Raw genomic sequence first — 25619 nt, 5'->3', positions numbered from 1 at the left:
AGAAAAGGTGATTGACAGGAGATATGATAGCAAATATCTGAATGGCATTATCCTCTAATTCCCCAGAGGACAAGACGAGAACCAAAGGATTAAAACTTTTTCAGCCAAATATCAGGAGGGACTCTCTGATTATATGAGTTCTCTATCAATGGGAAGAAGCTGCTGTGTAACTTGTAGTGTTCTCATTGATTGGTTGATTGTGTGTGTTATATAGCACCTATTTCACTAATATGCATCTGGGTAGCTAACAAAGGTTAAAAAATATAAGATAAAAATTACACGTCATAACCAATTTCAAAGTCACTGCCAAATAACCCATGCATAGGAAAGGAAGACTCGGTTACTCTCCCAAGGCCCATGTCCCAGAAGACAGCTATGTCTTCAAGTTTTTCTGAAAGGTCAGCCCGATCGGGGTCAACCTAACTTTGAATGGCATGGTGTTTCAAAGGCCAATCACCAGGAGACAGTGAGTTCTAGTCCTGCCTTAGAATGAAAGCTGGCTGGCTGACAAGCACTAGGAGACAATAAGTTATATTCTCTCTCAGCCCATAGCATCAGGTTCAGGGGACAAGCTGGTTGATGAATTACAACCAATGGATTAATACGTTGATCAAACGAAAAAAGAAAGAAAAAAAGAAAGAAAGAAAGAAAGAAAGAAAGAAAGAAAGAAAGAAAGAAAGAAAGAAAAAAGGGAAAAACACTAGGAAGAAAAAAACAACATATTTTTAATTAAAATAGGACAAGCTTTCCAAACATAAATAGGCAAGCATCTGTTGAGATTGTAAAAGAATGTGAATCTTCTTTACATCTCAATGAACAGACTTCAACACCACCAAAATTGCAGGGTGCATGTGTTTTGAGGGGTTTTTTTTTGGGGGGGGGGAGAAGGGTCAGGAATGCACTAGGTTAAAATGGTCAGGGTTATTCCAAGGAAATCTTTCTGACTCTCCTCCTGGATTTGTTTTAAAACAAACAAAATATTAATTACACAGCACACAAATAGAGTCAGTAAGGGCAATTTGGGATCTGGGTACTAATAAAAAATGGATATATATGCAGAAAGCTTGAGAACACAGGGTGACCTATTAATATGCTGCATACTTTACGAGCTATGGGATAATTAATCTGTGCCACTCTAGACAGAAAAAAAAAAGGTACGGTAATCATCTTGATATGTTTTTCTTCCTTCCCAGTAAATTATAGATGAACAGCTAAATACTGACAGCCTTCCCAATATCAGATAGAGTATAGCCATGGATAAGATTGGTAATACAATGTTGGCAGGTAGAATTTAGCTTCTTGGGTTGTCCCTGTCCCTCTTGTAATCCTGATAAGGTAGAACGATCCCAACCTGTGTGCATTATTCAACACCACCATAGAAGAAGCTACATGACAATTTTTGCTCTCGATGGTAGCCTTTGACATTGATCAGAGAGCGAGGGCTACAACTTTCCAAAAGTGGCACATCTGATCATCTTAGGCCAGGGCCCAACTTAAAGACTGTACCCTGTTTTGTTCTCCTGAATTTTTGTATATGAAATTATACTTAACATATCCCTGCTGGAAGAACAGGATTACTAGAGATTGCCATTTCCTTGTCAGATGTTTAAGTGGAAGACCACTTTGTGTCAAATTCAAATTCTAAGCGACAGCCACATCGTCTTCTTTTTTTAAACAAAACAAAACAAAACAGGGGTTGCATTCTATCTAAATCAAAAATAGCAAAATAATCCAATATACTGGCAGAAGAATAAGAGTAAGCAAACTCATTTCAGTGCCTGGATTTTTCGAACATTACTTGGCTAGTTAAGTTAATATGGTTGTTAAGTGAATCTGGCTTCCTCGTTGACTTTGCGTGTCACAAGTTCACAAAAGGGGATCACATGATTCTGGGATGCTGCAACTGTCATAAATACAGGTCAGTTGCTAAGTCTCTGTATTTTGATCACGTGATCCTGGGGTTGCTGGTTGTGTGAACAATGGTCATGAGTTGCTTTTTTCAGTACCGTTGTAACTTCAAACATTCACTAAAAGAATGGTTGTGGGTCAAGAACTACCTGTACTATAAAACTGAATAGAATAATATTATTATTTTAATCAGGACTCAAAAGATTTACCATAACCTAAGCTTTCCAAAAAAAAAAAAAAAAATAGAGGAAAAAAATCTGCATAAATTTTCAGGACCACAGAGGTAACTTAACTTTGTTATTTTACAATATTCTAGGCTAATTAAATAAATGAAATCAAAGAAGTGGAAGCCAGCACAAAAATATTAGCTAAAGCTTAACTGCATGACTTCATTTTTTTTTTAAATTTGTTTGGCTCCATGATATAACAAACATGTCAGAAAATGTTGAGTACCCTCTGAGAAGCATCAAAATAAGCATACGCCTTTTTTCTTTTATTTTCCACTTTCTATATCAATGTAACAATATTGAATATTCTGTTTTCTTTGCCTGTTTCCCTGGAGATAAGAAATTAAAAGCACAAGGATGCATTCCTGAAACATTGCTATGCACAGTGATTTACTTATATTTAAGTATTTTCTAGAATTGCAGAGAAAGATTATGTAATATTTTAAAATGAGAAGGGTGAACTCTATCACAGCTGGTTTTTAAGATGTTTGAAACCATATCCCAAGGTCTTTTTTTTCCTTCAAATTATCTGTTAAACACTTCAAGGTATCTATCTGGCAGAATTAACCATATGAATGCAGTTTAAGAGCTGCGGTGGCTTTTAAGAATGCAGTAACAGGAGAAAATGAACTCAGTGATTTATATATATATTGAAAGTATGTACACTTCTCCTCTCTTGCTTGTTAGCAGCAATAAGCTAATGTACATTAATAGAGGGATAGAATCAAGATCACGTGAAGTTGTAGTACCGCTTTACAAATCCTTAGTAAGACCTCACGTGGTATACTGCCTCCAGTTCTGGTCAACGCAATACAAAAAAGATGTTGAGATTCTGGAAAGAGTGCAGAGAAGAGTAACAAAGATGGTTAGGGGGCTGGAGGTTAAAATGTATGAAGAACAGTTACAGGAATTGGGCATGTCTAGTCTAATGAAAAGAACGACTAGGTAGGACATGATAGCACTGTTCCAATATTTGAGAGGCTCCTACAAAGACGAAAGGGTCAAACTATTTTCAAAGCTCCAAAAAGCAAGACAAGAAACGATGATTGGAAACTAACCAAGGAAAGAAGCAACCTAGAACTAAGGAGAAAATTCCTAACAGTGAGGGCAATTAACTAATGAAATAGCTTGTTTTCAGAAGTTATGGGTGCTCCATCACTGAAGGCTTTCTAAAAGAGACTGGACAAGTATTGCTCTGCGATGATACAGAGTCTCCTGCTCGAGCAGGGGGTTGGACTAGAAGACCTCCCAGGTTCCTCCCAACACTACTATTCTAGGTTCTAGGTTCTACATAACTCATTGTTTAGTATTATGTGGTGCATCATCAAAGAAGAAGCTTTAATTAGAAGATTTAGATTAGAAAAAAAAACCTATAAAGATGCAAAAGGGCACTTTCACCACTTGTGAGTTCATTCTGATGCCAACCATGAAAGTTAATGTTGTTTTTTACTAGGAAAACATTACAGTGCCAGGAAACAAAGAGAATAATGATTTTAATTGGGCAGGATTTGTTTTAAAGTTTTATTTGCAACATTATTTTTTTTCCCCCTTGATTTTATTCCTTAAGGAATTACTTCCTAGCATGTGGTTCACGGTGTCCCACTAAGCCACTGTTTTTGGACCCATCATCAAATATTCCTATTTCTTTTTGAAATTACAAAGAAGCAGAGCTAGAGGAGGAAAACAGCTTTTCTAGCCTTTTTTTTTGTCAGTTCTGGCTTATAGTTCTTTTTCTATCTGCCAAAAGAACTGCAGAAAAAAAGCGTATTCCTCAAAGTATGTATTAATATGACATGTACATACCGATACAGTATATGGATTATATATTATATATATTAAACTACGGAGGGTACTTTACAACTCACTGACAACTTGAAGAAGATGTCACAGTGCACCAGCTTGTCTCCAGGAATTGGTGACAAGTATTCTAGGGTGTGATGGAAAACTAGGCAAAAACAGATCCATTAGGGCAGGGGTCCCCAACCTGTGGACTGCAGCCGTTTGGCCACCGGGCTGCGTGAAGGGATGGCCAATGCACGCACATATGAGCATGCACTCCCCCCCCCACACTCACACTAGTACTGCCCCGAACATCCTGCCGGCTCTACTACGACCCGGTCCCAAGCGTCCCACTGGCACTAGTGCCGCCCCAAGCATCCTGCCGGTGCTAGCACCATCCCAACCCCAAGCATCCCACTGGCACTAGTGCCACCTATAGCGTCCCACCGGCATTAGCGCTACCCCATTTGCAGCACTTGCACCTGCACAGCCCCTTTTGCACGTGCGCATGCGCTAGAGTGCAGCCATTTACATGTGCATGCACGCATGTGGCTCATTTTTGCACGTGCAGGTGCACGGCCCATTTGTGCGCATGCACGTAGCGATGCCTGCCTCCTTTTCCGGGCCGCCAAACCAAAAAGGTTGGAGACCTCTGCATTAAGGGACGTAGCTTTTAGTGGACTTATTTGTATCCGAAAACTCTGTGGAATTACAGCTAGTCCTCGACTTATAACAGTTCATTTAGAGACCATTCGAAGTTACAACAGCACTGAAAAGAGTAACTTATGGCCATTTTTTTCATTTACAACCGTTGCAGTATGCCATGGTCACGTGATCAAAATCCAGCCGCTTGCAACTGACTGATATTTAGGACACATCCAGGGGTCATGTGATCCTCTTTTACAACCTTCTGACAAGCAAAGTCAATGATTCACTTAACAATGGTGTCACTAATTTAACAACTGCAGTGATTCACTTAACAACTGTAGCAAGTCATAAAATCGGGCAAAACTCACTTAACAAATGTCTCGCTTAACAACATTCATTTTGGGCTCAGTTGCCAGTGTAAGTTGAGAACGACCTGTAGTGCCTTCCACTGACACTATTCAATCTATACTGCTTCTATACCTAATTCTATATGCTTCAAAGCACACCTGGTACATTTCTTACTGTACTCCTAACTCATTTATTATCCGTGTGCATTGCTAAACAAAATATGTGTTTTCTTTCTTAATGGGTTGACCCCAACTTTGATATCTGGGGCAATGTTTTATACTTTTTCTACATCCTCCCCTCCTCCTTAAAAGTACCTTGAGTGCTACTCATTCCTCAAATAGGTATCAAGTAAAAGATGTGTTGAATAGAGACAGAATTTATTATTGGAAGACGGCAATTATTTCAAGGACTTTGTGTAAGGGAAGAGCGTTCAAAAGTTCACAATGCTGAGAGCCCAAAGCAAGGTATGCAATATTTCTATGTCTATGGTTTGCTACTCAACAGAAGAGCTCAGACTGTGCCTTACACCCGATCTTGTGAAGATAGCTGAGATCATGATAACTCTGGGGTGGTGGAATGCAATGGTTTCTTCATCCACCCAGAAATCCTATTTTAGCACCCTATCAAAACATCATTTATGATGTTTCAAGACTTTTTTCTCCTGTAATCAATTATCATGATCAATGAAACCAAAGAATGTCCAAGCAAGTGGTCATCGGATTGTTATAAACCAGATGGTTTTGATGCAGAACAAAGGGGTTTAGATGACTGATAAAGTGTCTGTAACCAAGTTTCATACATTTGAGAGCTGTATTAGTTACCTAGATCTGTCAACTGAAGTTAAAACCAATGGATTCATCTGGTTTAACAGCAACTGGGTCTCTTTAGCTTGGATTGTTAATCAGGAGAATAAAAGTAACTCTGCTGCATGAAGTACAATGAAGCTATTCACAATAATACAATTTTGAATATTAATAGACATGGGCTTAGGATTTAGCTATTTGGATGCTAATGTGTTTCCGAAGCGAAATACCTTGACATGCCAGATAGCCGTCAATCCCCAATAATAAACTCACTCTATTATGTTCATCTGTGTTAAGGGAATGTTAATATACCTTTCAAAACAATTAATTCAACACTAATTGTAAGTGAGGCAGCTCATTCTTCCTTTTATTCTTATGCCACTAAGTTTACAGGTGATTTTAATTGCCATGGTAATCAGTGATAATGAAGAGGTAAATTGTTTCTGATTAAGTAATATTTGCATCATAATGTTTTCAAATACATTTATTGCACTAAAGCCTGTTGCTATTGTGGGTGGCCCTTGGTTCATTCTATATACTTACGTACCTTTCATAACTGAATAGTTATACAGGCTTAATTACACATAAGATTATAGATTCATATCAGATTGCATGCAGATTTGTATTCACCCAGGTATACAATAGCAATATACATTTCTTATATGCTTGCAATAATTCAAAGTGGAGGGGAAAAAAACCCAGCTGACGTGATCTGAATTAGACTTATTATTGTCCCTTGCTCCCTCAATGTGTGTTTTTTTTTTAATGCAAAGGAAACGGTAAAGGTGAAAGTTTCCCCTGTCCTGTCCTGTCCAATTCTAGAGGGCGGCGTTCATCTCTGTTTTTTGGATGAGGGAACCAGTGTTGTCCGAAGACCCTTTCTATGCTCATGTGGCTAGCACGACTAAGCCGTGGTGCATGGAGTGCTGTTATCTTCCCACCAAAGTGGTACCTATTTATCTACTCGCATTTGCAGGCTTTCAAATGGCTAGGTAGACAGACGGGAGCTGGAGCAAGGAACGGGAGCTCACCACATTGCACGGAGCTCAGTTCTTGAACGCAGGCTGCCAGCTTTCCAGCTGACTAGCTCAGCGACTTTAACCGCTGAGCCATGGTGTCCCCCACTTTCATTATGTGACGAAAGGAAAATTATATCCAGAGGAATATTTCTTAACCTTGGCCACTTTAAAATGTGTAGACTTCAACTCCTAAAATTCCCCAGCCAGCTTCAATTCCCAGAATCCCCCAAGGCTGGCTGGATAATTTTGGGATTTGAGGTCCATACATCTTAAAGTAGCCAAGGTTGGGAAACACTGACCTAGAGGAATATTATCGATGTGGGTCTATATATGCACACATTTTTAGTGAATTACGTTACAGACAGTAGGCAGATTGTATGGCTGGTTTGGGGGGTACGTGGGACGAACTAGTGCAGGGCTAGGCAGCCTTGGCTCTTTTATGACTCGTGGACTTCAACTCCCAGAATTCCTGAGCCAGCCATGCTGAGGGGAAAGGGAGAGGTTTCCAAGCTGAACCAGGCTGGCTCAGGAATTCTGGGAGTTGAAGTCCACAAGTCATAAAAGAACCAAGGCTGTCTACCCCTGAACTAGATGAAGTGGTCAGAACCTGGATCTGCAAGGAAATATGGATGGCAAAATGTGATCATCTAGCCTTAAAATTCCCTTAAACTGTGGAAAGATCTACACAATATTAATTTAGAATTAGAAGGGAAAAATGTGAGTGTAATTTTGCTGAAGCCATCAAATATACACACCTACTGCAGCAAATCATGAATACAAACACATACCTTCAATTTTTTAGAAGCTAAAAAAAACCCCTTGAAATAACACAGCACTAATTGCCTTGCTGAATAATAGATTACAAACCAAAGATGTACCTTTTTAAAATAATAATAATAATAATAACCTATGCTGATTTTATTGTAAGATACAAATGACCGGTTGAAGCCCTGAGGAGTCCTACTACCCTCAATTCACACTCATTACGTGATTTATTCTGGTGCACAACTAAGATACCTTGGCATCTTGTATAATGTTTGTCGAGAGAGAAATATTACTATTTTTTCCCTCAGACCGAATCCCATCAGATTTGCTCACTGGGTAGAAAGGACAAGCTGTGGTCACACACTGTGCATTTTTATGTGTTTCATGATTGGGATGGATTAAGCTGTGCTTCAACACGGAACTGGAATGATCACAGAGGGAAGAACAGCAAACCGCAGAGTGAAGTAATCTCTCGTTCAACCTAATTCATATTGGTGTCATCTCTCTTCTCTGTTTCGGAAATCCAATGGGATGGAGGAGAAAGCGCGCATTTCAGCAGTGCTTTGCAACTCTGCAAAGCAGAGATATTAAGAGCCTATTGATTCGTTCCCTGCCTTCCTTCTCATACCCTCTCTCCGCGAATGCCCTCGTGCACAATATAGTGTCAGTTCAGTTACCCAGCAAGCTCAGCGTGGCTTCCTTTATCATATCCAATTGTCAATCTGCACTGAGGCTGGCAGCTAAAGCCAGCTGTTGCAGCTCATAAAAATAAAAAAAAGAAGAACTGTCAAGAGATAGAGTAAGGACAGTCTCCAAGCTGCAAAAGAAAAGTGTTTGCTATCACCCACGCTCTTGGAAAGAGCTTGCAAAATAGGGATCATTTAAAAACCTAAAAACCGACACTACTGCATTTTTAAAGCCAAAGCAACGCGGGAAGCTCGTGTAAGTCGATGCAAAAGACTTTAGAAAAGATATCAGACAAACAACACGGAGAGAGCGAACGCGGCACTCCAAAAGAACTGAGAAAGGGTTTAGACAGAGTTGGTTCTCCGTCATTAACAGTCAAGTGTTTTTTTTTTATTTGTTAAGTGTATTTATTAAATGGATGTGCTGTCTCTTTCACCTGTAAGGCTACTCTAGATATAGAGTAGCCTTATAGATGAGACTAAAAGGATCAATATAAGAAAAGTTAAAATATATAATAATGTCAGTGAAAACACGATTCCTGGGTATATCCATGTCATAAAATAAATCAATCACGACCACCAGGAAAATCCAAACTGGAAAAAAATTAATAAATACCGAGCTTTTGTTGGGAACTTCAGACATTGTCAGGGTTTAAAGTTAGACAATAAGTTGTTCCCATTGTCTAACTTTAAACCCTGACGATGTCGGAAGTTTCCAATGAAAGTTCAGTATTTATTAAATTATTTCCAGTTTGGATTTTCCTGGTGGTCGTGATTGATTTATTTTATGATGTGTGTGTGTGTGTGTGTGTGTGTGTGTGTGTGTCCGTGGAACATCATCCCCACAGAGAGAAGACAGGCCCCCACTTTGACACTTTTTTTTTTTTGCAAGGACCTGAAGACTTGGTTTGGCCAATGGGCCTGGGGTCCTCAGAATGGGATGGAGCCCATCAAATGGCTCATTTGATAGTTGTCACCAAGAAAGGTGAGGTGTGGGGGGGGGTTATTATTTTTTTATATTGGGGTTTGATCCCAGAGTCACTGAGAGTGAGTTGGGTGGCCACATACATGTTCTTACTAAATAAAATTAATAAATAAATTGGAACAAAGGAGTACAGGAATGAAACCTTCTTCTTACCATGTCAACCACCTCCAGAGGTCAGAGGCCCCTCAGGCCCCAGGCCAACCAGCAGGACCAGGTTTTAATACCCTTCCTGAAGGCCACATGAGTCGGGGCATTTACTGAGTTATCAAATCTTGCTCCATCCACATCCCCTTACCTTTGTTCATGTCAATCAGCTGCTTTTTCTTCTTCTGCCTCTCCAATTTTTCGCGTTCTGCTTTCTCTTTGGCAAGTTTGGCTCTCTTGGTCTTTTCCTCCATTTCTCTCCTTTTATGGTTCTCCTTCAACGCTTCCTGTAGTAATCATAGCAAACACGGGAATGGTTTATGCAGAGAGAATTGAGAGGAACCTCGTTTGTTACGGACTTGGTTTGTATTTTTTAGTTGTCTGGAGGGGGGGAAAAATACATGGTATAATGTCACTTTTCAAAGCACCAGGAGGATAAGTTCTTTTTTGTGAAACAATGACTACTGTATATGCTGGCGTATAAGACGACTTCCGCAAGCGCTAAACTCGGCACCAAAGACGGGGGTCGTCTTATACGCCGAGTCGTCTTATACGCCGGAAATACTGGTAGTTTCCGGCGTATAAGACGATGTTCTAGAAATGCGGTTCGGCGACAAAGACGGGGGTCGTCTTATACGCCGGGTTGCCTTGTACGCCGGCATATACGGTAGTTGTTTCACTGTTTTAGTCTGATAACCTACAAACCAATCCAGGCCAAGAACTCCAGAGAATAAAACAGTTAAATCCAGATAGAAGAAAATTAAATGAATAATAGACTTTTAATAGGTGACATCTCAGCAGTTGAACAAGGACTTTGTTAAATAGGGATATACTTCACCATAAAATGGTGGAATGGGAGGCACCTGGAGAAACATGTTTTGAAGTTATTCCTGGCCCAAGAGGGAGGTAAACAAAAGCACAAAACAAAACATATCAAACAGACTTCTGTCCTTATGCATGTAAGGTTAGCTTTATCTATGTATAACTTTATGATTTGCTGAGACAACGATGATGCAAAAGTAATAAAAGGGACCAATCCCAGAGAAAATCAGTTTGCTTATTGTAACTATCAGCCTAATATTATTCTATTTCTACTACTTTTAACATAGAGAGAAGGATATTAGCTGGGAAGGACCAAGATTGATATGAAATGAAAACAGAGGAGCTCAAAACAGGTGATAAACAAAATTTGACTATGAGATTATCAGAACTAGAAATCCAGTAACCTAAAGACTTTTCGCCTGCCAAAATGAATATAAGGGATAGTGAAGAAAGAATGAGGCATGCATTTAATCTGGGAGCAACTTTCTGAACTTTATAAAACTTCTTGTTCGTCCCGAAAGTTTTGCTTTTGTTATGTTTATCCTTTTCAACAACCTTCCAAAGCTTTGTGAATTACTGTTTCCAAAACTGCCTTGGGCAAGTTAGACAAATGTTGTGCCTACTGCCCACTTGTCAAAGAGGTCTTTTGGAGTTGTTGTCATCGGCTCACTCAAAAGCTGGGGATGGTGGTGGTGATGCTGTGAAATGATTTCTACATATTCAACTTGACGAGCTTCATGGAAAAGATAAGTCTTAGTTACCCAAACAGACCTGAGCACTGTGCAGGTTATGATTAATGAACTGTACTGAATAAAACACAGTAAAGAAATGAAACTATAAAATAAGATAAAATAAAAAGCCAGCTAACAGGTCTTAAATTATGGGCACCACTTGCTTCCGAATCAGTCTGGTGGGGAACGTAATAGTTGTAATAATAGCAGCGAAGGAGTTGATCAATCTCTTCCCAAAGTTCAGGATTTGTATCACTGCCCTAAATTAATTTTGATGGCATATGAAGTCAGCATGCCGAATATCCCCTGATGAAAAAACAGGAGAGCCGATGAACCGAGGGCTGAAGCCTAATATTCAGATTCAAAAAGTGCGCATAAAATCAATAAAAATGCTAAGCGTTTCCATTTTAAAAAGCCAGATTACATCCTTATCTGCCCATTCATTTCATGTGATGTGTTCTTCTTTAAAGATAAGGGGCATCAAGAAAAGGATTGTTTTATTAGCCCATTTTGTTCTTTAGAGTAACTTGGTGACAGCAAGTGCCCCTCCTAAAGCAGCGCCTCTTTTTCTGCAGAAATTAAATGTGCACTATTAATCGTATCGATCCATAATAAGTACTGATTTTCCCCAGGCAAAAAATAAAAAAAGAAAATCCGTTAGAGTGAATACATAATAAATTCTATATGTTGTATACAAAAGTCTTTTCTGGGAAAAAATTAAAAGAAACTCTTAAGCTAATTCTGCTTTGATAAATATTGAGAAAATATTTTTTTGTTGTTGACAGCATAAGTCTCTGCAACATTTTTTAAATTTTTTCTATAACAGCAGAAACAGAACTATATCTTCCTGGTTTGGGTAGAAGATTCATGCTGGAAAATGCTAATTAACCTTTAACTGAAGCATGTTAACGAGATTAGCTTTTGGTCCTATGCTTTAGGATAAGAATAGAGAATTACTAGTTGTGCCAGTCAGAGCTTTCTAGAGTTCTATGTCTCTTTGTGTGTATGTGTGTGCCCATGATAGTCTGTCTGTCTGTCTGTCTGTCTGTCTGTCTGTCTATCCTCTTCATCTATCTATCTATCTATCTATCTATCTATCTATCTATCTATCTATCTATCTATCTATCTATCTATCTATCTATCTATCTATCTATCTATCTATTCTACCTATCTATCTCAATTCTATCTATCTATCTATCTATCTATCTATCTATCTATCTATCTATCTATCTATCTATTTACAAAATGAATAACTGCAGTGCTTCCCTTAACAACTGTGACAAGAAAGGTCATAAAATGGGACAAAATTCACTTAACAAATCCCTCGCTTAACAACAGAAATTTTGGGCTCAATTGTGGTCATAAGTCAAGGACTACCTGTACAAGTTAAGGAACTGTCTTACAGATTGCCAGTCATTGCCTCAATAAATCCTTAACTCCTAGAAAGTTTAATATATTAGATAAGACCAACATTTAAAACGGCTAACCAGATATTTGTCTAATACTGCCAAAAAAATACTGCCGTCCCTGTTTACACCGAAGGATCCATCCAGCCATTCATTAATTCTTATGAAGCTGAAAACCTATCCCCAAGGAGTCAATTGTTTCCACCAAACAAAAATAAACAAGCAAGACCTTTTCAGAAACGGGTACTAGGCAGTAGGTAAGCTCTGAGTTTCCCAGTGGGTGGTGTGAAGCAATAAGAACAATAACCACAGACCCAGTTTGCACTGAGCAGTGCAGAGAAGCATCAAGCCTGACATGCAACTTCTGAGGGATGTCATAAAAGATTACAATTGTTGGCAAGCCAAATTATTGTGATTAAACTCTCTAACTGGCAGTTAAAAAAGTATGGAGGCAGCAGTATGGAAAAAGCAGCACAGGAAAATACTGCGAAATACAGATGTAGCCTCCCTTCCCAGCCCGCAGCCTTGAACTAGTCTAGCATCTTCTGTCTTGAGGACTTGTTGTTGTTAATTGCAAAGTCATGTCCGACCCATCGCGACCCCATGGACAATGTTCCTCCAGGTCTTCCTGTCCTCTACCATCTTCTGGAGTCCATTTAAGTTCACACCTACTGCTTCAGTGACTCCATCCAGCCATCTCATTCTCTGTCGTCCCGTTCTTCTATTGCCCTCAATCTTTCCCAGCATTAGGCCCTTCTCCAGTGAGTCCTTCCTTCTCATTAAATGGCCAAAGTATTTGAGTTTCAACTTCAGGATCTGGCCTTCTAAAGAGCAGTTGGGGTTGATCTCTTCTAGGACTGACTGGTTTGAACGCCTTGCAGTCCAATAGTCCTCAACTAGTCTTGAGGATTAGTTGAGGATTATTAGTAAAGAAAAAAAAAGAAAAAAAATGCAATATTTCAGTATTTGAGGGGCTGCCACAAAGAAGAGGGCATCAAAGTATTCTCCAAAGGACCACAGGGCAAGACAAGAAACAATGGTTGGAAACGGATCAAAAAGAGAAGCAACCTGGAATTAAGGAGAAACTTCCTGACAGTGAGGACAATTAACCAGTGGAACAGAAGTTGCCTTCAGAAATTATGGGCGCTCCATCACTGGAGGTTTTTAAGAAGAGACTGGACAGTCTGAAATGGTGTAGGGTCTCCTGCTCAAGTAGACCGCTAGACTAGAAGACCTCCAAGGTCCCTTCCAACTCTATTCTATTCTATTTTATCCTCAAGAACACTATTGCTTGGGTTTGTGAATGTTATCTGCAGAGATGAGTTGTTCACTGAACTCAGGGAACATACACACACAACACACAAACAAACACATTTCTTTTTTCTTTGCTTTACTAAGACTCATGCTTTATTTTCAGCCTGCCCATCACTTTGATTTCATCAACTTCTAATTTCTTCCTTCTTCCTGGATCTACTTTTGAGAACTACCCTGAGAACATTTTTGTAAAACAACCTTGAGAGTTAAGAAAAGCCTCACTAATAAGGGATCGGGGAGTTCAAAATTACACTGACTACGGTCTCTGTGGTGTTTTCCATTCATATAAGTATTCTGATATTTTCCAGTGGGGAATTTTTGGTGAAATGTGCTTCATCGTTGCCAGCAATTCTGCTTTCTGCTGTAGTCATCTCCTTAACCTTGAATGGTCACCTTCAGAGCATTCCACTTCCTAGGAAATAAATAGCTATGATATGTCAACAAAGCTGATTCGCTGAGAATACTTTTAAGATCAAATTAATTGGTCATATACGATTCACGTTCATGGATTCAGTTACATGAAAGGCCGAAAGAAATAACCTTCCAGCTTCAAACAGCCCCACTTGAAACAAACTACAAATTGCAAACATCAAAAAGGGCTGAAATTTAAAAAAAAAAAAGGGGGGGGGGAAGAAAAATGAAATAATCACACCTTTAAAATGTCGCTATTTTGACTGACTGATGTTAACATATTGAAGAATGAGATTTGGTTTGCAAGTTGTCCAGCCCTGAAACAGACCAAATTCCCTTCATATATTTAAAGAAGTGACATCCCTACTAGACATCATGAAATCTGATTCATTGTTAATATTCATATCTGAATTCTAATCTGGACAGGCTGTAAAGAAAGCCTCCATTTCATCTCTGGGAACTGATTCTGACTGAATTATTTTGTCGAGGTCTTGCAAAATCTAATGCCACAAGCTCTCCTAAAAGGAATCCCTTGTGTGTGTCGACAAATTCACAATTAGTATTTATTGTCGATCTGAAAAGCAGCTTTGATTCTGAATCACTCCCACAAAAACCTCATGATCAATTATTCAACTAGCTGCTGCTTCTAAAACGTTTTCCATATATTTAGGGTGCAAAGTGTATTTTTTAATCATCCTGTTATGAAATACAGAATGAATTTTCTCCCTTCCCGTTAACGTTCGGCACAGTGATTAAGAGTGTTCTTCTTTTAGAGAGATCGATAAAGGAAAATATTTGTAGTTTGAGGTTGAAATGAGGGCTCCTTGATGCCGTCAGAATTTGGCTGTTCTCTTAAAGACATCTATGGAGATTCTCAGTCATTCAGGTCATAGTTATCCCAAAGGTGCTTTTTCACAAGGCAACTGGACTTTCTTGTTTCTTTTTTGAAGGCATTTCACTTCTCATCCAAGAAGCTTCTTCAGAGGCATTTTTAGTGCTGTTGAAACTTTGAACAGTCACTAAATGGACTGTTGTGAGTTGAGGATTACCTGTATGGAGATACTTTGATATATTTTGATGACCTATAAAAACATGTCTGAGATGCCACTGTGCAATCTCATAAGAATGAATATTTTCCAACCCTCAATATTTTAGAACAAGACGCTATCTTGAAAAATTGCTAAATTTCATGAGGCTGCCCTGATCTCAGCCTGAATTCTTCTGCTATCTCAGTTTGGTCAGCCCCGTTGAAACCTGAGGGTTTCAATGCAAGGACATTCTTTCATGCAACGTTCTTTCTTTTAAAAAGGGTTTTCTGGCATTATTTTCAATAATGTGCTGTGTTGCCAGCCTCTAACTATAGAAAACATTTCCACATTAAAAAAAAAAAAAAACATACAGTCCATGAAGTGTGAAACTAGTATGAAGTGGGGAAAAAAACCTATAAAGGAGATCAAATTACCATTCAAAGTTTACTTGAAATACAACAAAGTAATTCTCGGATAAAATTCCAAAGTAGCAGAAGAAAGACAAGTAAACAAGCAATTCAAGGGCATCACATAACTTTGGTTTTTTCCCCCTAAATAGCAAGTTGCAAAGGCAGAAAACGTTTTCATGTTAAACTATAGCAGCAACAAAGGAGAAAGGAACTGAAAAGGTCTGAACCTGTAAGATCCACCCAGCTATCTTTATACTTTCCTTTCTTCTTGATGTTTACTAATGGCCTGAAAATAACTTACTGAAAGAAAACGTGTCTTTGGAAGTTCACGTATGAAAGGAAATGGAAGACCTAAATGGATATGCAGCATACGTACTCTTCATGCTGTCCTCGGAAGAACAGTGGTTAACCTTCTTCTAATTTTGGGGGAAAAAAAACCTTTAGAGTTTTCTATGCTTTTGCTAATGCCCAAAGTGCCACTGGTGACAAGACCTTCAATCAATCTGGAATGTTGCGGCATCTCTAAAATCCTTTATTATACCTAATTAGACAACTTTTAATTCTTCTCCAGAGTCTGCATTAAAGCTAATATATAAAACAGTATATTTAAATTCACTGTTACCTGACATTTTATCACTCTCTGGTACTGATCTTATTCATTCATTCATTCATTCTTCACTTATTCATACATAAATACATACTTTGGGAATAGCAATCAGAGAAATAGATTATGCGCAAGTTTCACCTCTTGAACTAATCATGCTGAAAGTTGAGTAGCTATTGTCCTATGTAAAATCTAACCTCACGTAAAATGGTTTTAGTGCAAACACAGGTGTCCTTCATCCATAAATATAACTATCTTTCTTTGTACAAAATAGGTACGTGCACAAGGTAGAGAAACAAGACACCAGGCTAACATATTAGTAAACTGAGTTGAAATTTACAAGTGGGTAATAACAGACAGATAAACAAGATTATTATAATCATCCAGGTCATCCTTAGGCTTTAAATACACTAACAGAATGGTAACAAGCTTCTAAAGAGAATTAATCTGGTTTGTAGACATATACCATCTATTTGTATCATTAGCTTACGGAAATCTTTATCGTCACTACTTTGATGCCAGTTCAGTTCTGTAGCTGTTCATAAGCAGGCATACAAATACATACTGTACTGTAAGCCTTAACCTTGTTAACCGTAACCTTAACCAAGTATTAACCTTGTGAACTCTAAAGCTTCCTCCTTCCGTTATGTAATCAAGATGGACAGTGATTAATATTTATATGCTACTTATATGTAAGGGTGTAGGTCTATACATATGTTGTATATAGCATGTTTTAAGTGTGTGTTATGTATCTGTACACTTTGAGAGCAAGCAACTAAATTTCATTTTTAATGTGTGCCGTTGTGCCCACAGGAAAAAATAAAGGTTATCTAATCTAATCTAATCTGAACTAATCTTATTCATCAACAATACATTCTTATTATTATTACAGACCTGTAAAAATACAAATACAAAGAAGGCTGGCTTTCTTCCTTGTTTTCTCTCCCTCTCAAAAATACTGCTGGTATTTAGGAGTCAACAATAACATTATAAAATCAATGTAGTAAAGTTGAGAATTGTTTTGCGGCGCATACCAACTGTTGATAGTTACTCAACAGATTAAAGCTTGCTGCTGGCAGTAGGCTTCTGTGTGCTAAAAGCAATGGCAAATAGCTGGGCAGCCTTGATAATTCTAGGCAGTTTGAATAGTCCCTGAAGGTAAGTTTTGTATTCTGGAGCATATGTCTATTTCCATCCCTTCCTTATGATGCAGTTAATTACAACAACCCAGAGGCAGCCAGTGGGAACAACATCTGCAAGAACCCAATTTAAAGAGGAAGGAAGCAAAACTGTGAGATGGGGTAGGGGCCTATCTAATAGGTACAGATTTGGATCTTAAAATTGTAGAATTCTGAAGAAAAGGAAGAACGTAGAATCTGCAGGATGAGTTCTTCTGCTTCGTTGTGTCATAGACTTCTAATAATGGATTAATTTCACCTACAAGGGGACTATTATGTTAGTTCAGGGGTCCCTTCCAACTTTATTATTATTATGGATCATCGCACAGTCAGCCAGATGTTCAGTCTGGATTTGGCATTTTGTCTACCTATCGAGTCCTTACCCAGGACCTGGGATAGGCAGATGTGGATGTTTGGTGGTATTACAGGTATTGTCACAGGATGGAAGCAGTTCCTAGTAAGGCCACCTTTTGCAATTGACTAATAGCGAATTTGCCAATGCCAATGGTGTTCAAGTGGTGCTCCAGTTGTTTTGGGATTGCACCCAAGGAGCCTATCACTATTGGTACTACCCTTGCTTGCTTTCGCCACAGTCTTTCTATTTCTATTGTATTTTGTTATCTTCTCCAGTTCTTTCTCGTCTATTCTGCTGTCTCCAGGCACTGCCATGTCCACTATCCAGACTTTTTTGTCTTTCTTATCGACAATTGTTAAGTCTGGGGTGTTATGTTGCAGGTGCTTGTCTGTTTGAATTCTGAAGTCCCAGAGCAGTTTAATTTTATCATTTTCTATGACTTTCTCTATTTTATGATCCCACCAGTTTTTGCTTACAGGCAAATGATAAATGATATTTTTGCTTTATTATTTATTATAACATTATTATTATTATTATTATTATTATTATTATTATTGTTGTTGTTGTTGTTGTTGTTGTTATTGTTATTATTAATCTAACTATAGTTTCAAGAAAGACTACATTATTCCAGCCTTTTATAAATCACTCAAAATTCTAGTTCTATCTGCCAATACTCTAGGATTTTAGCATAGTTCTTCTTTTCCTCTTTGAAAAACAGGAAATACTTGACTACACTGGGCAAAGAGAGACAATGGTCCCTATTTCAGTATCTCCTAGAAACTATCATTTCAGTCAATAAATAGCCTGGAAAGATGCCTCAACTATTCTCTCTTGCATTCTGTTAGAATAGAAAACAGGGTCAAAAGTTAGTAAATAAAGCTATTATGTGATCCTTGAGTTTCTCTGATAGTTGTTGTTGTTAATTGCGAAGTCGTGTCCAACCCATCACGACCCCATGGACAACGTTCCTCCAGGTCTTCCTGTCCTCTACCATCTTCTGGAGTCCATTTAAGTTCACACCTACTGCTTCAGTGACTCCATCCAGCCCTCTCATTCTCTGTCGTCCCCTTCTTCTATTGCCCTCAATCTTTCCCAGCATTAGGCCCTTCTCCAGTGAGTCCTTCCTGCTCATTAGGTGGCCAAAGTATTTTGAGTTTCAACTTCAGGATCTGGCCTTCTAAAGAGCAGTCGGGGTTGATCTCTTCTAGGACTGACCGGTTCGAACGCCTTGCAGTCCAAGGGACTCGCAGGAGTCTTCTCCAGCACCATAGTTCAAAGGCCTCAATTCTTTGGCGCTCAGCCTTTCTTATGATCCAACTTTCACAGCCATATATTGCAACTGGGAAAACCATGGCCTGGACTATACGCACTTTTGTTGGCAGGGTGATGTTACAAAAGTTACAAAAGTCAATTTATTGTTGGATATTTGATGAACCATATTAAGTGAGAAAAATAATAAGATTCCTGACACTACATAGCTTAGAAGTATCTTTTCTATGAAAAGCTATTTCTAAGAGTAAGAACAGTTATGAATAGCCTTGGATATGTCATGATTAGCAAGAGCTGGAGGGGATAATAATTAATGGAAATTGTTAACTGGAGTAATCCCTCTTTAAAAAAAAGAAACATGATTTAAATTCTTCAAGTAGTTATTTGCTCCAGCTTAACTGTTCCTGCAAAAATCACTCTTGAAAATTAAATATCTCTTAACAGAACAGTATATGCTGGGGTTACAAATAATTCTTTTTGTGACTGTGGCTGCTTTTGCCATTCAGATCAGGGATTTGCACATTTCATTTGTGAACGAGAAAAATGTAGAGAAGCAATCAATACCCAAATCCTACTGAAATCAATTAAGTCCCAATTAAACGTGCTCATACTTTAAATAGGTCTGAGAAGATGTAACTGATTAATCCACCACCGCTTACCTATCACAGGATTTTTGTGTAGATTTTACACAATTAAAAATTATTTTCCACATAAAGAGTTCACATCCCCTTTTAACTAAGGAATACACTGAAATATAACAAATCATTACATATAAATTCCAGATCTAACGGCAGAAGAAGATGGAATAAAGTAGAACACTGAATGGTAAGCTGAATATGCAGCTTGTATATTAGTGATCCATCTCCTGCAAGGATTTGAAAGAGATGCTAATCAACAGAATTTGTTAAGACACTGGACAATATTCTAGAAAGAAGCATGTGCAAATATATTTGTAGCCATAGGTTGGATGAATCTCTACTTACCAAAAACAATGTCCGGAATGTACTAAGGTCTCCAAAGAATTCCTCAACGGTGACAGATTTGGAATCAAAAGTATAATAGTCTCCCAAATTATCATACAGCTTTATCATGTTGTTATGCATGTTTGATAACTTTTCGTATTGTTCTTTGGCACTCTTGGCAAAACTGTGTTTTTGCGGTTAAGGAAGCTTGAGTGAGTAATACAACCGACCTGTTTTTCTAATTTCTACCAATATTTGATAGAAAAAAAATTCCGTATTTTAGCAAGCTTAAGATGGCTTGATTCGTGTTCGCTCATGTACAACTGCTGGCTTGATGAAAGGAAATCACTGTTTGCTCAAGTTCTTAATCTTGAGCAATCTGTGGATAAAGTAGGATGATGAAGTTTTGAAGCAAAGAAAATAGTTAGCGTTATATGCCATCAAAAATGACTCGGAACAACATTTGTGGACGAAAAGATTGTGTGAAATTGGAGATGTAATTCTGATGGGAGCCTGTGTTTTAGGATTCAACAAATGCAAGAGTCATAAAAAAATTATCTCTTTTCTTTTTACAGAAAAAAAGGAGTGAGCTCACAAAAGCCAAATAATTCTACTCAAAATAAATCCCAATAAACATAAATTATTAACATAAGGCATCTTTGGAATGACATGACACATAAATTGCAAATATAGTTCTGAGAAGCTATACAACTCCTAATCCAATAAAACTGTGTCTCTTGTTATTCTAGAGCTGCATTAAGAATAGCCTGAGACTGTACTTAAAAAATAAAGTAAAAAACAAAAAAACTGAAGAGGGCTTGAAATTAACCCAAGATCTACTTGACCTTCACAACAATTTTAGTTACAAATTGCATTAATTGTCACCTGAAGTGGAAGGAAGTAATTTCGTACAGAAGTTAAACGTCAAGAACAATGCAAATGCAAATAAAGGTTAACATTTTATTAAGGGAATAACTAAGTCATACCTTTTCATTCTTCTACTTCAAATTCAATAAATGCTTCGTTAATTTTTCTAATGGCAGAAAGAAGGGGAAAAAGAGATTAGCTACCTTTGTTGTTTAGCAAATAGGTTAGCAGCTTGTGTGATGCTGTTAAAGAGATGATGATGATTTTCTACTGATGCTCAATGCATGTTCTCCCCTATGCTAAGTCAGCTTTTCCTACTGCCCCATTCCAGGAGAGTAACATAATCATGCATGACACATGTAAAAAAGGGACAGTTGTCATGTTGTTATAGCTTCCATCTTGACTTTGTTTTAACCTCTCTTGCGATCCATTATTCTAACAAAAATACACCTGAAATGGAGAAAGACTGAAAAAACCAATCTGTTTATAGTACAGATAGAAACATACATAAATACATCCATGCTAGATTCAGTTCTATGGTCAACAGGCAGTTAAGGTCCACAAATTACTTATCCCCAAGCCATCAAAGTTGTACAGAGCAACGGAATGAACAGTTGGCTATTCAGTCTAAGACACATGAAACACTCAGAAGACAAAATCATACTTTTCCTAGCTCTCCCACTCAACCCCAATCTACAGTTGCAGGCAAAAGTTACCTTTCCTTGGTCAAATCGTATCTGAGTGAATCTCTGAGTAAACAGACATTGGCGGAATATTGTTATGATATTGTAATGGTATGTGGGAATAGGAGACAAGGAAGATCTGCAGCCTAGACAGTTGGATAAACCGTTGAGTCTGAAGGAGGAATGGTAGAGCAAGAATTTAAGAAAAGACACTTCCTAGTTTTTGCGAGGCAGGAGTACATTCAGATTTGCAAACATTTGTTAACGTAAGGTAGAGTTATTATTTAAGGTTGTGCTTCTTGGCTAGACTTCTTCAAGGGGCTAATAGGCACTAATTTAAATATGCATTTTTTTTCCTACGTATATGAATGTATCATTTCTACCTATGAGCAGCTGTTTACAAATTGAAAATAATAAAAATAGTGGCTAGTACTAAAGCTAGGATACAGTCTCAGTCAGTACTTTACAATGCCTCCTTCAACAGAAACGATAGTTTTCAAGTCTCTTTATAGTCAGCTAAATGTTCTCCTTGTCTGAGGATTCCTCTCACTTTTTCTTTGCAAAACTCCTCTGGATTTGAAACGCAGGCTTATTTCTCCTTACAGTAATAATCAGTAACATTCAATATTCCATCCCAAATCTTTGTGTACTTAAATACTTCAGAGTTGAATTTGGAGGCAAGCTTCCAAAGAGACCCTCTCATTCTTAAAACAAAACCAACATGGGTTTTCTCCTCCATGTGACAAGAAGTTGAAGGAACTCAGCACCGAGGAATTATTGTCTTGTATTTGGAGACTTTTTTAAGGCAGGCAACTTAAGAAACCCCCTGGAAAGTATTCTGGTTCCTAAATTAAGTACATGAAAGAAAGAGCCCAATTTCTATCAATGCACCGACGCTCAAGAGAAGAATGGAAAAATGTGAGAAGAAATATGTTACATCCTTCATAATAGCAGCCCTCTCTTGCCGGTGTGGGATACAAAGGAAAGCCGACCAACCTGATGGAATAAATTGACACACAGATGAAGAAGAGAAACTGAAGAGCTTCCAGAGCATGGCCAACACAACTGATTTACAAAGGATGTGTAAAAGAAATTTGAAGTTTTATTCTGTTTCCGAAGAATCCTCCCTCTTCCATTTCTCCCCTTAATGAACATGGATATGAATATGAATTAGACACACATTGTGAGAAATGGAAAATAACGTGACAGCAGCAGTGTTAAAAAGAAGGCAATGTCACTTCACAATACCGCTGGCTTCCTTCGTCACAGAAGCCTTCCACCATTCTAACCTTCGGCTTTTCTAAGCTGGGAAAAAAACAAGAGGGAAAGAACAGAAGTGGGTGGAGAAAAAAAAGAGATGCTGGGTATAATTGTTTCCTCTCTTTAGAGAGAGTGCAAGGACAAATACCGAACCATCTGACAGAGTAGTAATTCCCAAAGCTTCGTTTTTTATAATCATCGAGCACAGAGGCCTTATTGATCACATGTCCACTTGATAGTAAACATAGTCTACATACCAAGCACTAGTAACAACATGGAGGTGCTTTGGATGAAAAGGGGTGATAGAAAGTGACTAAGAAATGTTGTATAGTTCTGCTGTTTTTCCCAATTAAAAATAGTTAATACAGAATGGAATTCAGCAATCTTTTATTTATTTATTTATTTAAGAGAAGAGACACTCTGGTAAGTAAGATGTTTGTCTTCTTTTTTTAAAAAAAAAAGTGGAGGGGGGGAATGTGATTACGTAACAACTATGAAATGAAACACATACATGAAATGTCCTTGGCTACCTTTCTCTTTCATTGACATCAGCTAAGTACAAATGCACCCTAAATAAAGAAAGAATTCAAAAATTTTAATACCGTTCATACTCATGCATATTATTGCTTTGAAGGAACCATTCTCAGTATATATATATATATATATGTATGTAGGTCTTTGGTTATTCGGTTTTTTTCCCGTGTCAAATTGGAAGTGTCTTGGCGACGTTTCGACAAAGTCTCATTCGTCATCTTCAGGCTGGTGTTTTCGGCTTCGTGCTTCTAGGAACACAAAGCCAAAAACACCAGCCTGAAGATGACGAATGAGACTTCGTCGAAACGTCGCCAAGACACTTCCAATTTGATGCGGGAGAAAACCTGAATAACCAAAGATATATGTATGTATGTATGTATGTATGTATGTATGTATGTGTATGTGTATATGTATAGATCAGAATAACAATTCACACTAAGCAACTGATGTGCTTGCTTAATTTCAGCTACATATCCGGGCACCAATTAATTGATTTTCATTCTACGTTTTTCTGGAACACCTCAATGTGGTCTATACATTATTCTCCAGCCTCCTATTTTCTTCACAAGATTGTGAGCGAAGCTGGGGAGAGGGAGAGAGAGAGACTGCCCCAAAGTCACCCATCCAAGTTTTGTCTGCAAAAGAGAACTCGGAGTTTCCTAAGTTCTAGTTCAGCATATTAATGATAATGTGGTGATTATGCGTCTATTATGTTAATCTACTTTGACCCCAAGGAAGAAGACTTGTTGAGTATACGGTCTTAAGGCTGATGGTGAGATGAAGCTAATAAAGGAGAATATGCGTAGGTCAGATTTGAAATGAAGACTCCGTGGTGCTCTCTGAGCTAGTTGTTTTCTTGCAGACGATTTATTACCCAACTAGGTAACATCATCAGTGTTGATGAAGTTACCAAGATTGGGTAATGAAATGTCTTCAAGAAAACAACCAAGCTCAGAGAGCACCAAGCGCCCCCGAGATGAAGCTGTTGAGCTGATGTTTGAGTACCACGGACAAAAATGACTGTTCTCACATAATACACACAAGCGCGTTATCCACAATATATCTCCCTGATTCTCCATCGTATGTACCACATAAAGCTGCCCATCCCTTGTATTTTGACTTCCACATGTTTTTGCCGGATTTCCCAAATCTCCAACTGGTGGTCCTGGATTTCTTCACAACCAAAAGGTTTACAGAGATGACAAAAAGAGCCTCTCAGTGGTGATACCAAAGAAGAATCAATACTCCCAGACAGGTAAAATAAGCTTTCGAAACCTTTACGAAAACTAAAGAAAAGATTCCTTTGAACTGAGTTCATAGTGACTTCATAAACACGTCCAGGAACTTTTCAACTGGAAAACAGTTTGGCAATGGAACTGAGGTTTCTAGACAAAGGCTGAGATCTGATTCTATTAAACAATTTTGCAGGGAAGTTTTTATTCTGCAAAAAAACCCACCCACCCCCAAAAAAAAACACCTGGTGGCAATTGAAATACAAAGGGTCTCCAAGATGCTCCGCATTGATCTAGCTACATCCCCATGACGCTCCTGTTCAGTGTGACAAATTGCTTATTGTTGCCACTGTTTGTTTCCTTATTGACTCTTCTGCAAAGGCAGACATAAAACTCCCAGTGACAAAGGACAGAGAGAGCTTTCTCAAAAGCAAAAAAAAAAAAAAAAAAGGATAAGAAAGCAGAAGTGGTGATTGCTCAACCGCTTGGGCCCAAATTTAGGCCAATTTCTTGTAAAAAAAAAAAGGGAATTCCAATGGTTTAGAGACATAGAGATACAAAGGGGGGGGGAAAGGGGGTTTATCTGCTCTGTCAAAGCATTTCCTATCTCCCTGTATCCCTAGATCTCTCCCTACATGAAGAATTTGCCTGACATATGTCACCTGATAAATTTGTAAAAGATACTAATTAGTGCATATTACTTCATAATCAACTTTATGGGTACTCCTCAATTTGCAACCATTTGTTCATTGACCCAATAGTACTGAAGGAAGTGACTTACAACCAGTAGTGGGATTCAACTACGTGAACAACTGGTTCTCTGTGTGGATGCCACTTCCGGAAGTCCATTCTGGGCCTGGGCAACAAAAGATTAGCTACAGGTTCTGCCGAACTGGTGTGCACTGGCTGAATCCCACCACTGCTTACAACCATTGCAGGGTCAAGTGTCAAGTGTCAAAATGAAAAATGGGCACTTTTCTCTAGACTGGCCATACCCAATTCCTGCAACCATTCTTCGTATGTTTTAGTCTCCAGACCCTTAATCATCTTAGTTGCCCTTCTTTGCACTTTCCCCCCCAAAAATCTCAACATCTTTTTTGTAATGTGGTGACCAAAGCTACTCTGATGTTATAATGCACTGTCAACGGTAATACCAACCTAACCTTGAAAGCTGCTAATGGGTTTATGGGAACGAAACCTTGCATTTTCTTCCCAATGTGGTGTAGTTGCAAAACCCTTGA

The 25619-nt window shown here is 38.3% G+C and overlaps 1 protein-coding gene across 6 annotated transcripts in view; it reads right to left on the bottom strand.

The window, feature by feature from the left end:
- The window catches only part of DIAPH2 (diaphanous related formin 2), a 245997-nt gene that overhangs the window by 70428 nt on the left and 149950 nt on the right, over positions 1–25619 (bottom strand). For all 6 annotated transcript variants that reach the window (XM_039330129.1, XM_039330138.1, XM_039330146.1 and 3 more), the window contains 2 exons: positions 19824–19988; positions 9464–9599 (listed from right to left, as the gene is read on the bottom strand). In XM_039330129.1, the coding sequence (XP_039186063.1) occupies positions 9464–9599; positions 19824–19988 (301 nt within the window). The remainder of the gene's footprint in view (positions 1–9463; positions 9600–19823; positions 19989–25619) is intronic.

Source organism: Crotalus tigris, unplaced genomic scaffold (genome assembly GCF_016545835.1).
Source record: "Crotalus tigris isolate CLP2741 ecotype Arizona unplaced genomic scaffold, ASM1654583v1 scf7180000017622.5263843, whole genome shotgun sequence".
NCBI lineage: Eukaryota > Metazoa > Chordata > Lepidosauria > Squamata > Viperidae > Crotalus > Crotalus tigris.
The sequence above is the reverse complement of the archived record's forward strand: the minus strand, read 5'-3'. Positions and strand labels throughout refer to the sequence as shown.